This window comes from Lytechinus pictus, chromosome 9, assembly GCF_037042905.1.
Source record: "Lytechinus pictus isolate F3 Inbred chromosome 9, Lp3.0, whole genome shotgun sequence".
NCBI classification, from domain to species: domain Eukaryota; kingdom Metazoa; phylum Echinodermata; class Echinoidea; order Temnopleuroida; family Toxopneustidae; genus Lytechinus; species Lytechinus pictus.
In genome coordinates, this window is record NC_087253.1 from 3,271,152 (window position 1) to 3,283,585 (window position 12,434).

Here is a 12,434-nt window from a genome sequence, read left to right on the forward strand (position 1 = left end):
CGCATGAACACGGGCATACCCATAGTTTCCAGTGGTAATGATTTCAATATTCTATATTTTTTCTGTAAAAATAACATAAACAGAAATATTCCGGAGCATTGTAAGAATGGAACTGACAGTAAGCAGTGTGAACGATGTTGCTATAGAGTTCACAGCCGAGCTAGAAGATAACACATCTCCTGCTTTTAGTGATATGGAAGGAGTATTTTGTGGAGAGGTAAGAGAGACTCAGTAATTGTTTTGCTAGTAGTAGTAGTAGTAGTAGTAGTAGTAGCAGCAGCAAATATAATAGTAGTTATAGGAGTAGTGGTAGTAGTAGTAGTAGTAATATATAGTAGTCGATGTAGCAGTAGTAGTAGTGTGTTTGACATCAGATGAATTCTTAGAAAGAAAACGTAAATTTAAATTGACACCTGGCGGCCCGTTTCATGAAGGACTAACAACTGTTCTAACTTTTCCATTATGGCAACTACCATGAAAACCTTGATTCTGATTGGCTACTGAGCCCCAACCGCGTAGCCAGGATTTCTTTTTGGAGGGGGCGGTAAATGCACGCGAAGCGTGCCAACACTTACAGAGCGCGCGAAGCGCGCTCTCTAGGGGGTGGGTGCAGGGAGGGGGAGTTTCCCCCTCCCGCGCGAAGCTTTTGGTGTTTCATAAATTAAAATGAAAAGGAGTTGTACGTCTCTCCTGTCTCTAGTACCAATATCATCTCCAATTCAGTTGACTATATTGTGATTTTGAACTTTGTTTTCAAAAGTGATTGTGAACGCTCAAAAAGGGAATACAATGGAGGAAATTAAAATAATAATAACCCCGCGCGAAGCGGGGAAGCTAAAGCGTTTTATCATTTTTCCTTGCCATGAAAAGGGTCCCGAGAAAAGGGTATTCTCAAAGATATATTGAATACTTTCCTTGGAAAGATCAGATTTTATTACAAACAATTTATCGACAGTGCATATCTTTAACTCACAAAACAGAGGAGAAGTGTATATTCCGGGAGGAAGATATTCCTCCCCGCGCAGAGCAATGAAACTCTGAAATTGGTAACACCTTTAACGGTGCTAAATCTTCTATTCCTCCCCGCGCAGAGCAATGAAATCTCTGAAATTTCAAAGGGTGGACGTTTCATCAAATGCAGATATCTCTAATACCCCAACGGTTCTTAATTCAATTGATTTTCTATGATTACTAAACTTCATTACAAGAAAAAATAGTGCGCAAAAAGTTGAAAATTATGTGATTTATTGGAATTATATAAGAAATGATGCCGAATTTCTTTGACTTATCATGAAGCGCTTCATTTTAAATTATAAAGAAACTTAAGTGTCATTCAAAATTTCAAACTGAGGGCGCAAAACAGGACATGAGATGAATGTGCAGCGAAATGAAATGAAGTTTAATAGAATTCGATAAAAAAAATATTGTACTTTTTTATTTGATACGACACTAATTCCATACCTTCCTATTTTTAAATCAGGATCCTGTTTGCCCCAAAATTATGGTTGTTTAGTAATGAGCAGGAAATATAAAGATTTTACCCGCAGGAGCCTACCCGACCAGAAGTTGCGCGATCAATTAAAAAATAGATAACTTCATATACTTCGGCCTAACCTTACTCTAATTCCATGCCCTAATGTATACATTTTAACTTTAATTGGCGAGAAACACATATAGCCGAGGTGGAAAAACAGGGTTAGAGAAAAGGTGGGGGAAGCAATTGAGAACTTCAATAATGTCATTTAACCGCGCGCAGCGCGGAAGCAAAATTCATATATAAATTTGGAGAAAGAGTGAAGAAGTTTCTCTTTTGATAAAAAAATAAATAAATAAATAAAAAGGGGAAAAACACAAAGCTACCTTTCTTTCCTTTTCTCTCTTCCTTTTTCCTTTTCTCCTCTCTTTTTTCCCTTCTTTTTTTTTCTTTTTGGGGACGTTTGTGGGGGGCGACCGCCCCCCTGGCTACGCGCCTGCTGAGCCCTGTTACCATGGAAGTTGCCATAATGGCAAAGTTACAACAGTTGTAAGTCCTTTATGAAACGTGCCCGACATTTCAAATTATCTAATTAACAAAATTGCTCACATCATATCATTACAGTGTCAGCCATAACTCCAACTAACATCGTCACTTTATTTTTTTTTTTTGTCCTGAATATCATTTTGCACAGACTACGAACTTTTTGACGTCAAACTTGAGTTCGGCTGAAAACGTAACATGTGTTGCAGTATCTTTCCGGAGCGGTAGCGTCATCGGCGATCTAGAGATCACTCTCCTGGCGACATCACAGGCATTGGCTGATAGTCTAAGCGATTCGGTCGCGAGGCTGGATCTTGAAAACGCAAACTTGGGATCCCTTTTTGTCGTATCTATCAGTGTTGATAGTGAGTAGTGATTCGTTCTCCTCGATTTGTTTAATAGTTTTTCTTTGCTAGCTGCCTCAAAACCAACAATAAATCACCCAAATCAACTTCTGATATTTCCATGAAGCTTAAAAAAGCCCATCCTAAGCCCTTAAATGATATATAACTTGGCAAAATTGTTTAGCATTAATATTTGTATTACTTGTATCATATATTCCGGTTTAATTATGGGTAGCCAATTCGGATGTCAATTATTTCAAAAGGTACCAATAACATAAATAAAGAGACAAGTCTTTGATTTATCGTTCATGTAATGTTTGTGTTTTTCTAGATATCGATAGCTAAGATGGCGGTCCTTGTGTCATCACTCATATTTATGTTTTCACTTTGTTTTTTTTTCTAGATATCGATAACTGTCAGAGCGATACTTGCAGAAATGGAGGAACATGTACGGACGGATTCAACTCTTTCTCCTGCGCATGCGCAACAGATTACAGCGGGAATGACTGCTCGACATGTAAGCCTGGATAAAAAATAACTAAATTTAATTAAAAGAATTCCGTCACAAACTAAATTAGGCCTAAAAAAGTATATAGGTAGATATAGAGAGCAGGAATGATGAAGGAATGGAAGCGAACGATTCCCCCAGAGAGAGCCCAATTTGCAGCTCCAGGGTCCTTTTTTAAATATAATTAAAGAACAAACAAAATGCAAAGTCAGTTATATGGTACCAGTCTTTGTGAAAGCGTGACCCAAGATGACGTGGGATCTGCAAAGAACTCGTGTGGACTTTTGCTGTTTTTCTCACATGTTTATGTTTTGAAAAAAGAAATTTCTATTTATTTTTAATTTTTTTGCTACATTATTCTAGTTAGTGTTGTAAACTGCCACTTTTTATCGCAACACTCCTAACGTTTGTTTTTATTCGACAGAGAGACGAGAGGTGGAAACAAACTGCATTCTTTGCGTAATCAATTCATTTCAATACCAAATTATTTTTTTTCTCATAAAACATGCTCGTAGTTCCTTGAATTCGGTCGTAAATCTCAGAAAAAAGAGTCACAAATCACTGTCCCAACCATTGTTATCCATGTGGCCTCGCGACCTTACATGATTGATTTTTTAATAGATTATTTCAATGATAACATGCGTAAATAAACAATGCGCCACATGTGCTTGTCAGGCGGTGATACTTAATTAATATTATTATTATTACTACATGTTTGGCGTCACCTGTGCCTGGGAGGCGAAAAGCTAACTGAATCACTATGACCCGCAGCATGGAGCTATTACTTGTTAATAGCTCTATGCCCGCAGGTCTCTCCTCCCGATATAGCTGATTGGGGGAGTGCAGGTGGACCACTATCCCGGGGTTTCCCCCTACGAATAGTGCAGTTGGTTCTTAACGTGCAAACTGAAGGTGTTGACTCGCATCTACACGGGGCATCCATTTAACGTCCTATCAATTCAATTCAATTCATTCAAATCAATTCCTTTATTTAATTTCCATTCAAAACATAATACAAAGTAATATAAAGTAATACAAATCAAGTACAATTTTACAGAAGGGAATTCTTACTCTAAAAACAAAACATTATAATATAGAGCATCCGAGGGACGGATTTAGCAAAATTTAGAAAATGTAAGCAGCAATGTTAAGCACCCATAATACTAACGTCTGTAACAAAACCATTTAATTTGCATTTACATTGGGATATAATCATGTTACATGGTTGGATAGTGTTTTAGTAATACCGTTGATGGATGACAATTATTGCGACATTATGTGCTTGGTGGCAAGCGATGATTCCGCTTAAAAAATGCGAAGAAGTTTACATCCATAACACAATTATTTGTAATCTGTATTTATACTCTGATCTGGGATTCGATGGTCGCTGAATACATGTAGTGTACAGCAGCTTCCAGGGAGCTTTCACAGCCAATACGCACACTGCAAAAACTCCGGTGTTGATTTAACACCAGCCTGGAATCAATTTACATGTATGTCCACACAAGAGAAGTATTGAAACAACGCCAGTTTGGAATCAAACCGATGCTGTATTAATACCAATTGGTGTTGTATAAACACCTATCTGGTGTTAGACCAAAACGAAACTGGTGTTGCTTAACACTTCACTGGTGTGGACATATATAGATTCCGGGCTGGGGTTAAATCAACACCAGAGTTTTTGCAGTACAGACGCTTTCTGGGACGTAGAAAATCTACTGACAAAAACCCCTTCATGACAAAGCAACCTTGGTCGAAAATTGGTGAATCAAAACGGCATTATCGCCCTTTGGCCTGTTGCATGAAAACAAAACTCTGGCAATTATTGTGCCAGAGTTTTGTTAATATGATAGTGTCAATGAGATTTCGCATATCTGCCAGATTTTTTTCAAGGCAAAATCTGTATGCAACATCCACTGGACGCTGGACAAATGGCATATTTGCATACTTTTGTCAGCTCCGAATCTTAGGACAATCGGCTGTCCCGGTTTACTAATCTCGACAAAGACCTCTCAGTTGTTCATTGTGATTTGACTGGCATTTTCAAAAGATTTACTATGTTATAGAATCTGTCCCCTTTGTAATTGCGAAAACCCACTATCATTTTCTGTTCTTTGACATGTTATTTTATTATAAATCAACAAAAATTACAATATTTTCAAGAGATTGGCTTAAAAAATCCTCACCATTATTAAAACATGTCCATTCTTGCGTGGGTGTGGTCCGGAAGGTTGAATCCTTAATTTCATGAACTATGACATTTTCCTTCTATCTCATTTGATCTAACAGACACTGGTAGTGGAGGCCTTTCAACGGGTGCTATAGTAGGCATCGCTCTTGGGTCTGTGGCTGGAGTCCTTTTGATAGTGGTTCTGATTGTTTGTGTAGTCATGGCGAAGAAGAAGAAGAGTGGCAAGGAACATAAGGCTTTGGTGACGTAAGTATTTTCATTTATAATGATAATGAAAATAGTAATAATCGTCATAATAATAATAACAATAATAATAGTAATACACTGTAAAAAATGAAGTGCTAGTTTAGCACTTACAGTGTTTGTACAGTGACTGCACTACGAGTGCTGATTATCTAGTTCAAATTAAAATTAGAAAATCAGCCCTCGTAGTGCAGTCACTATACAAGCACTGTAAGTGCTAATTTAGCACTTCATTTTTTACAGTGTAATAACCACAATCATAATAATAATAACAATATTATAATTATAATGATAATATTAAAGTGATGATAATGATTATAGTAATAATGATAAAAATACTACTATATACTAAAACTGATAATAATAATGATGATAATAATAACAATGACAACAATAATAATACTAATAATAATAATTAAAATAATGATAAAAATAATAATAATGGTAATTATAATGATAATGATGATAATAATAAAAGCCCTCAGCCACTCGTTGAGATGATTTCAAATGTTATTAACCCCTCGGGTAAATGACAACCAGTGACGAGATGCTTCGCTAATTAGCAAATTTGGGCTGATGTTGTCTTTGTTCAATAATATGCAATTGCCGTACAATATTTTTCTATCTAAAAATTGTTCTATTGCCTATAAGCAGGATGTAACCAGGATGCAATAAGTGAAATGAAATAAACGGTGCCCATTAATTGCACAGTCTTGGTAATGATAATGGTTTTGTGTCTTTGCTTGAAGTGGAAGTAGAAATCGGGTGAGCCCAATGTTGAGACAATCTGAGGAATGGCAAACAGAAGATCAAGCTATGCTGGCCATGGAAGACAGACGATACCAAGGAAAAGGGGGATCATCGGTAAGATGATTACAGACCATGATCAGAAATGTACTGTAGTTTTCATCCTAATAATATTGATGACGATGATAGGCATTAATACATAGCGCCATCTATCAAGGAATAATTTGTTTCGAGGCGCATTGTTATCATTATTACCCCGGCTTTAGCTTGAGCTGCCTTTCAGCGCTCAGCGCATTCAAGGAATTAATCCTGCCGGGTACCCCTTTACCTTACCTAGGTTGAGAGCACTTGACTAAACCCAGGTATGGTAAAAGGGTTCCCGGTGGGATTCACTTCTTGAATGCACCAAGCGCCTTCAGCAGTTGAAACTATAAAGCTGGCTTGATAATGTATGGTAGTTACTAAGCTATTAGACAATCGACGCCTCATAAATGCTTTATGTTGTTATTTCAATTCGTTAAAATGAGAAAAATCGATTGTTTTATGATTAGTTAAAACACGAACCGAGCCTTGTAATTCTAAAAAATAATAATTGTAATTGTAATTATTGTTTTTTTTTTAACAAACAAGTGCACACCTAGTTACCAATAATGCATATAGCATTTCCATTTATTTGAAAGCAGAATAAAAGAGCATTGTAGGTTAAATGCCTTGCTCACGGTCATAGGTGCCGCGGCCGGGGATCGAACCCCGGACTTTCCATGTATAGCCAGGCGCCTTAGACCACTCGGCCACGGCACCTCCACTATTATGCACATGTTATCAATAACGATAATTAAAGTGGGAATTTATTTAGGCGAATGTCAGAGGGGCATTTTTATTTTGTTATGCATGTTTTGTTTAATTTTATATTTATTATTATCATTTGGGGGCCATTGATTGGTTTCTCTGAAATCGAGCACCTTAAAAGATATTATTACATAATTAATATTTATCAATACTGATTTTGATGATTTGTTTGTTTCATTGATATTTTTCCAATACGAACAGGAACATGCTGGAGTGAATAACTCCGCGATTGAAGTTGAAGAAACCAAGCAGTAGAGGTACGAAAAACCACTTTTTGAATCAAAAGATATTGTATTAATTTCAGTTTGCTTGCAAAAGGGGTTAGGTCCACAATGATAATTTTTTAAAGATATATAGAAAAAACATTAAGACGGGTAGATTTCTTTTATACCCAATTTTATGCTCACATGATAGGGTAGAACATCATGACAATTTAGTTTCTCATAAGAATATTGCAATAATTAGGAATAAAAAACATGATTTTTCACGATGGGAATGGTCCAAAGTGGACCTAACCCCTTTTGCAACCAAACTCTTCAATTACTAATAACATTTTTGTCTAATATAATACATATATTTTATTTCAAAGATAAATACTGCAACCAATTCATTCAAATAAATTTGAATATAGATGAACAAATAAATATATTAATATCACATTAATCAGATATATTCAATCTGCCACAGAGTTAACTTTTAACTCGTATTTCATTGTTTGATGTACAGTGTTTTCCCCTGTTCAATTTGCTCTTGTGTATTGTTCAAGTAAATTGACATATCAATTATATTCATTTCAAAACTTTATTCAAGACTCCAGCGCACCAAGCAGAGGTCCATATCAAGTTTACAGAACACATGTAACATTCATCTAGTACAAAATAAAATAGAGAAACTATGTTAAACTACTAGAAAAAAAATGACGTGGACTTGAATTAAAGTAAAAAGGGCGGCCAGCATGGTCCCGTTGTATAAATGTTATATCGCATGATGGTAACTTTGCCATCTAATGGCAACTTCCCTGTCATCCATGATTTTGCCATTCACAAATGTAATACCTGAAACTTGTATTCTCTTAAATTACAGCACAATCTCAAAATGGATCCCGATACACCAAACTGCCATGAGGAGGCCTTCTAGGTCGGAGCTTCCTTTACTTTTCTATGTTTATTGAAACATGTGATTCCGTCCATCAAATTCAAATTTGCATTCATATGCTAAGGACAGCATTTTCTATGTTTATTGAAACATGTGATTCCGTCCATCAAATTCAAATTTGCATTCATATACTGAGGACAGCATTTTTTTATTATTCCATCCAATGTATAAATGGAGCTTCTCCGTGAAAATATGAAATGAATTATTATTAAAAATTTTAAGTATTATAGCACTTTTGTATTGGTATATAGGCCCAATAATGTGACTAATGCAATGAACATTTTTTTTATGTTACACACGGAATAGGACGGAATAAAATATTGTCTGGAGTAATTTTTTCAAAATAATTTAAGTTGAAATAACATGATATTGTTTCATCATTATTTAGATTTCGTAAAGTTAGTAGATATTTCAATTAAGTTTATCTGAAACAATATATAGTTGTTTCATCAGTGTTTTATATCGTATCAGTCTATCTTTTGGGATAGTTTTTTGTTTTGAATTAGTATATCTTTAAAGGTAGTTTTTCTTTTTACCTGCAAAAATATGTTGTTGTTTCATCGTTGTTTTTTAAGCTACAGGTATATTCTGTACTAGGTTCTTTTGGGGTTTTTTTTATGTGAAAACAATGTTCGTGAAAAAAACTTTTAAAATGTGGTTTTATTTTTTTCAATCAGAGACAGTCATAGTTTAAGGATATTTAAGATATCTGCTAAGTGAATCAATTCAAAATCTAAAAAGGGACGAGATTTGCTGCTGGAAACTAAAGAAGATTTGCAGGTGACAACTTGTGGCTGAAAAAAGATTATTTTCTTTTTTATTAATCAGATTTAGTTGTAAGAAATGAGTTTATGCAGTTGTGCTCATCAGTTAGTGAACCCCACCACAAAATGCACTAATTCATGCTTACTGTTAAATGTAGATAGCAACACTACAGTGCTTAAATTCAACAGTGTAAATATATGTTCACACTGTGGACACCTCGACAGTGTGACTGTTCGCAGCGTGTTCACACGGTTGACAATGTGAATATGTCATTCACACAGTTCATATACTCAAGTTAAACAGTGTGAATGTGATTTTACATTGTGTCCCACACTGTGAACACACTGTGGCACACACTGTAGGACACTGTGTTCTATCCAGTAGGGATATGCTCAATTAGCTTATATTTCATATTGACCTTAAATTCAACAAAAGTAGATTTGCGGCCTTATGTCATGTTTATCATCTATTTCTTGCAAGTGTTTATTCCTGTATTCCCGAATTCATATTGAGGAGCAAAGTTGTAATACATCGTTCCTACTGGCCAATCCAGGGGGTTGGGGAGCCGGCCCGTGCCACCCCCCCCCCCCTCCTTCGAGAGACACAATTAAAATTTGTAATGTAAAAATGCCGTTGGAACAGAAGTGTGCCCCCCCCCCCTTTTGAAAGTGAAGGCTCCTTTTTTGGCATGTCAATTTTTTTCTCGGAAAAATGTTCCCCCCCCCCCCCCTTGGAAACTCCTGGATCCGCCCCTACTCTTTCCCATTGTCGTACGATCCTTTACGAGAGCAACAATTGGCCTTTCGTAACCGATCGCGAAAACGTTTGAACCATTCAATATTTTTCTACGATCAATACGATTGCCACGACTAATCTGATACGATCAGATAAGATCAATACGATTACTCAACGATTTAGTACGACGTTTGGATCGTGGCGCAAATCATGACAGTGGGAACTAGGTATTAGCTCCATAACGTAGCTGTACATTATTTTGTTTTGATTTGTTTTTTGTTCCTTTTTTTTTGTTTTCAAAGTTTTGCTGTGAGCTATGAATCTTGTAAACTAAATATGCAGCGCAGTTGAAACGGAAAGTTCGCTGGCTGAATAGGTAGAAATATATTAAAAGAATAGGCAAGACATGGAATATTAGACCTCCTAGATGAGAGCGGTTTTTGTTTATTAATGTTTATTTTGTATTTCGATTATTTTTGGCGTGTTAAAACAATACATATTGATGGAATAAGATGATTTAAGTCCGCCAAAACTATGTTTACAACAATGATTGATTCCAAGACTTGTGTGCATGCTGTCTTCTCCTTCACATTTAGGAAAGTTAAAGAGAGAGGGGATTATTCTTGTGACATGAATAGAAAAGTCAAGTGTTTGTAGAGTTGATTATTTATTGAAAGAATTAAAATTCCTTTGATTTTGCCATTTAGTTATTCATTCAAGGAAATATCAAGAATAATTTTGCAATATCTTTAAATATCTTTTTTGTAAAGTTGGCCTGGGTCTATATGTAAAATTGATTATTTAAATTGGATATTGTTGCAATATCTTTAAATATCTTTTTTGTAAAGTTGGCCTGGGTCTATATGTAAAATTGATTATTTAAATTGGATATTGTTGCAAAATCATAATTTGATATTTGATTGTTACTTGGTTGATATACGGATATTTTGTTGTTTATTGCAGGAACGGCGGAACGGGGGAGGGCAGGGTGCACTTGTCCCTCCCCCCCCCCCCCCCCAATAAAAACAATCCACGTAGGAAAAATAAATCCTCTTTCAAAATGGAAAATGCCCTTTTATCAATATGAAATGTACCTTTTTTGTCAAAATAAAATACGCTTCTTGAAGTAAAACACATACATTCTAGGTGGGATGATCACATGCCCTTTTAACAGTAGGCCTAATTAGCGCCATAATTGACCAAAAAGGGAGTTTTACAACGATAAATTTGATTTTTTTTTCAAAACCGCTTGCTCGCTGCCCTCTCTCTCACAGAAAAAAAAGCTTAAATATATATTTCTTATCAAACAGAAGTCACTTCAAGAAGGCTTTGTCCAACTTAACTACTGCAGTGTACACAAATACGCAGATGATTATCATGGTGAAAATATCCTTTTGCACCGAAATGTCCGTTTTGACATACAGTGCCCTTTTTTGGCTTTGCCCCCCCCCCCCCCCCCCACCAAAAATACGTTCCGCCGCCCCAGGTTTATTGTGTGATTAAAATTCTTCTGTAAATTATTTTTCAATTTTCAACTGTTAGCTTTACATGTATATATTAATAATTTTTGGCTGAAATTCTCGTTCTTTTTGTTAAACGCTTAACGTCATTCCTTGTGATAATCGCTATATATATATAATATCACTGTTGATGATTATTATTAAGTTATTTTAAGTCAATGACGTGGTGTATGGTTTTATTTTTTTACTAAGATCACAATCTTCAAAATATATTTTAATTTAAATAAAAAAAACATGTTTGTATACAGTTTTATTTCTTCTAATACAGACAAAATGATTAAACGTAAAGGACAGATATGTGCACAGACTTAATTTTTACCAGAGCAATTATCAAAAGATATCTAAATTCAAAGTAAGACATGTTTATTTTTTTTACTCATAGAGCACTTATCAAAATAGTTATTAAATATAAAGTCAATGATGTGAATGTGTACAGTAGAGACAGCAATAATTAAAAAATAAAAAATTCCAATTGAATGACGTGGCTATGCACATTTTACTCAGAGTACAATTTTAATAACAATAAACGAAACATTCTTGCAAACTTCTTTGTTTATTTCGTTTGTTTACGTGATTTTTCATATTTCCTATTTCCAGCTTAAGTTTGAAAGTATTGAATTTATACGGCATTGCATTATAGGGATGCTCCGGGCTGAAAATGTTTATATCTTAAAGGACAAGTCCACCCCAACAAAGAGCTAATTTGAATAGAAAGAGAAAAATCAAACAAGCATACACTGAAAATTTCATAAAATCGGATGTAAAATAAAAAAGTTATAACATTTTTAAGTTTCGCCTAATTTCTCAAAAGAGTTATATGCACATTCTGTTCGGTATGCAAATGAGGGTACAGATGACATCACCCACTCACTATTTCTTTTGTATTTTATTCTATAAAATATGAAATATTTTGATTTTCTCGTCGTTGTCATGTGAAACAAAGTTTCATTCCTCCATGAACAGGTGGAATTCCATTATTTTAACATTTTGTGGATCAAGCAAGGGGGTCCTAATTGTCAAATTCGTAAAAATTGAAATATTGTATAATTCAAACAATAAAAAAACAAAAGAAATAGTGAGTGACATCATCAACTCTCTCATTTGCATATCACCGAGTTGAGCATAGAACTGTTTTGTGAAAAATAAGCGAAACTTTAAAATGTCATAACTTTCTTATTTTACATCCGATTTTTATGAAGTTTTCAGCATTATTCATGTTTGATTTTTCTCTATTTATTTAAATCAACTTTTTTCTGGGGTGGACTTGACCTTTAATAAATAGGTAAAATTCACAAAGAAAAATTCTGAAAATTTCATCTATTTATTAAGCTGATAACCATTTAGCAAAGTTATTGAATTC

The 12,434-nt window shown here is 35.0% G+C and overlaps 1 protein-coding gene across 3 annotated transcripts in view; it reads left to right on the plus strand.

Moving 5' to 3' along the window:
- The window catches only part of LOC129267997 (mucin-4-like), a 79,685-nt gene extending 68,073 nt beyond the window's left edge, over window positions 1-11,612 (plus strand). For all 3 annotated transcript variants that reach the window (XM_064104480.1, XM_064104482.1, XM_064104481.1), the window contains 7 exons: window positions 84-217; window positions 2,169-2,382; window positions 2,765-2,878; window positions 5,159-5,306; window positions 6,053-6,167; window positions 7,101-7,156; window positions 7,983-11,612. In XM_064104480.1, coding sequence (XP_063960550.1) covers window positions 84-217; window positions 2,169-2,382; window positions 2,765-2,878; window positions 5,159-5,306; window positions 6,053-6,167; window positions 7,101-7,154 — 779 coding nt within the window. In that variant the 3' untranslated portion in view covers window positions 7,155-7,156; window positions 7,983-11,612. The remainder of the gene's footprint in view (window positions 1-83; window positions 218-2,168; window positions 2,383-2,764; window positions 2,879-5,158; window positions 5,307-6,052; window positions 6,168-7,100; window positions 7,157-7,982) is intronic.
- The last annotated feature ends 822 nt before the right edge of the window (window positions 11,613-12,434 follow it).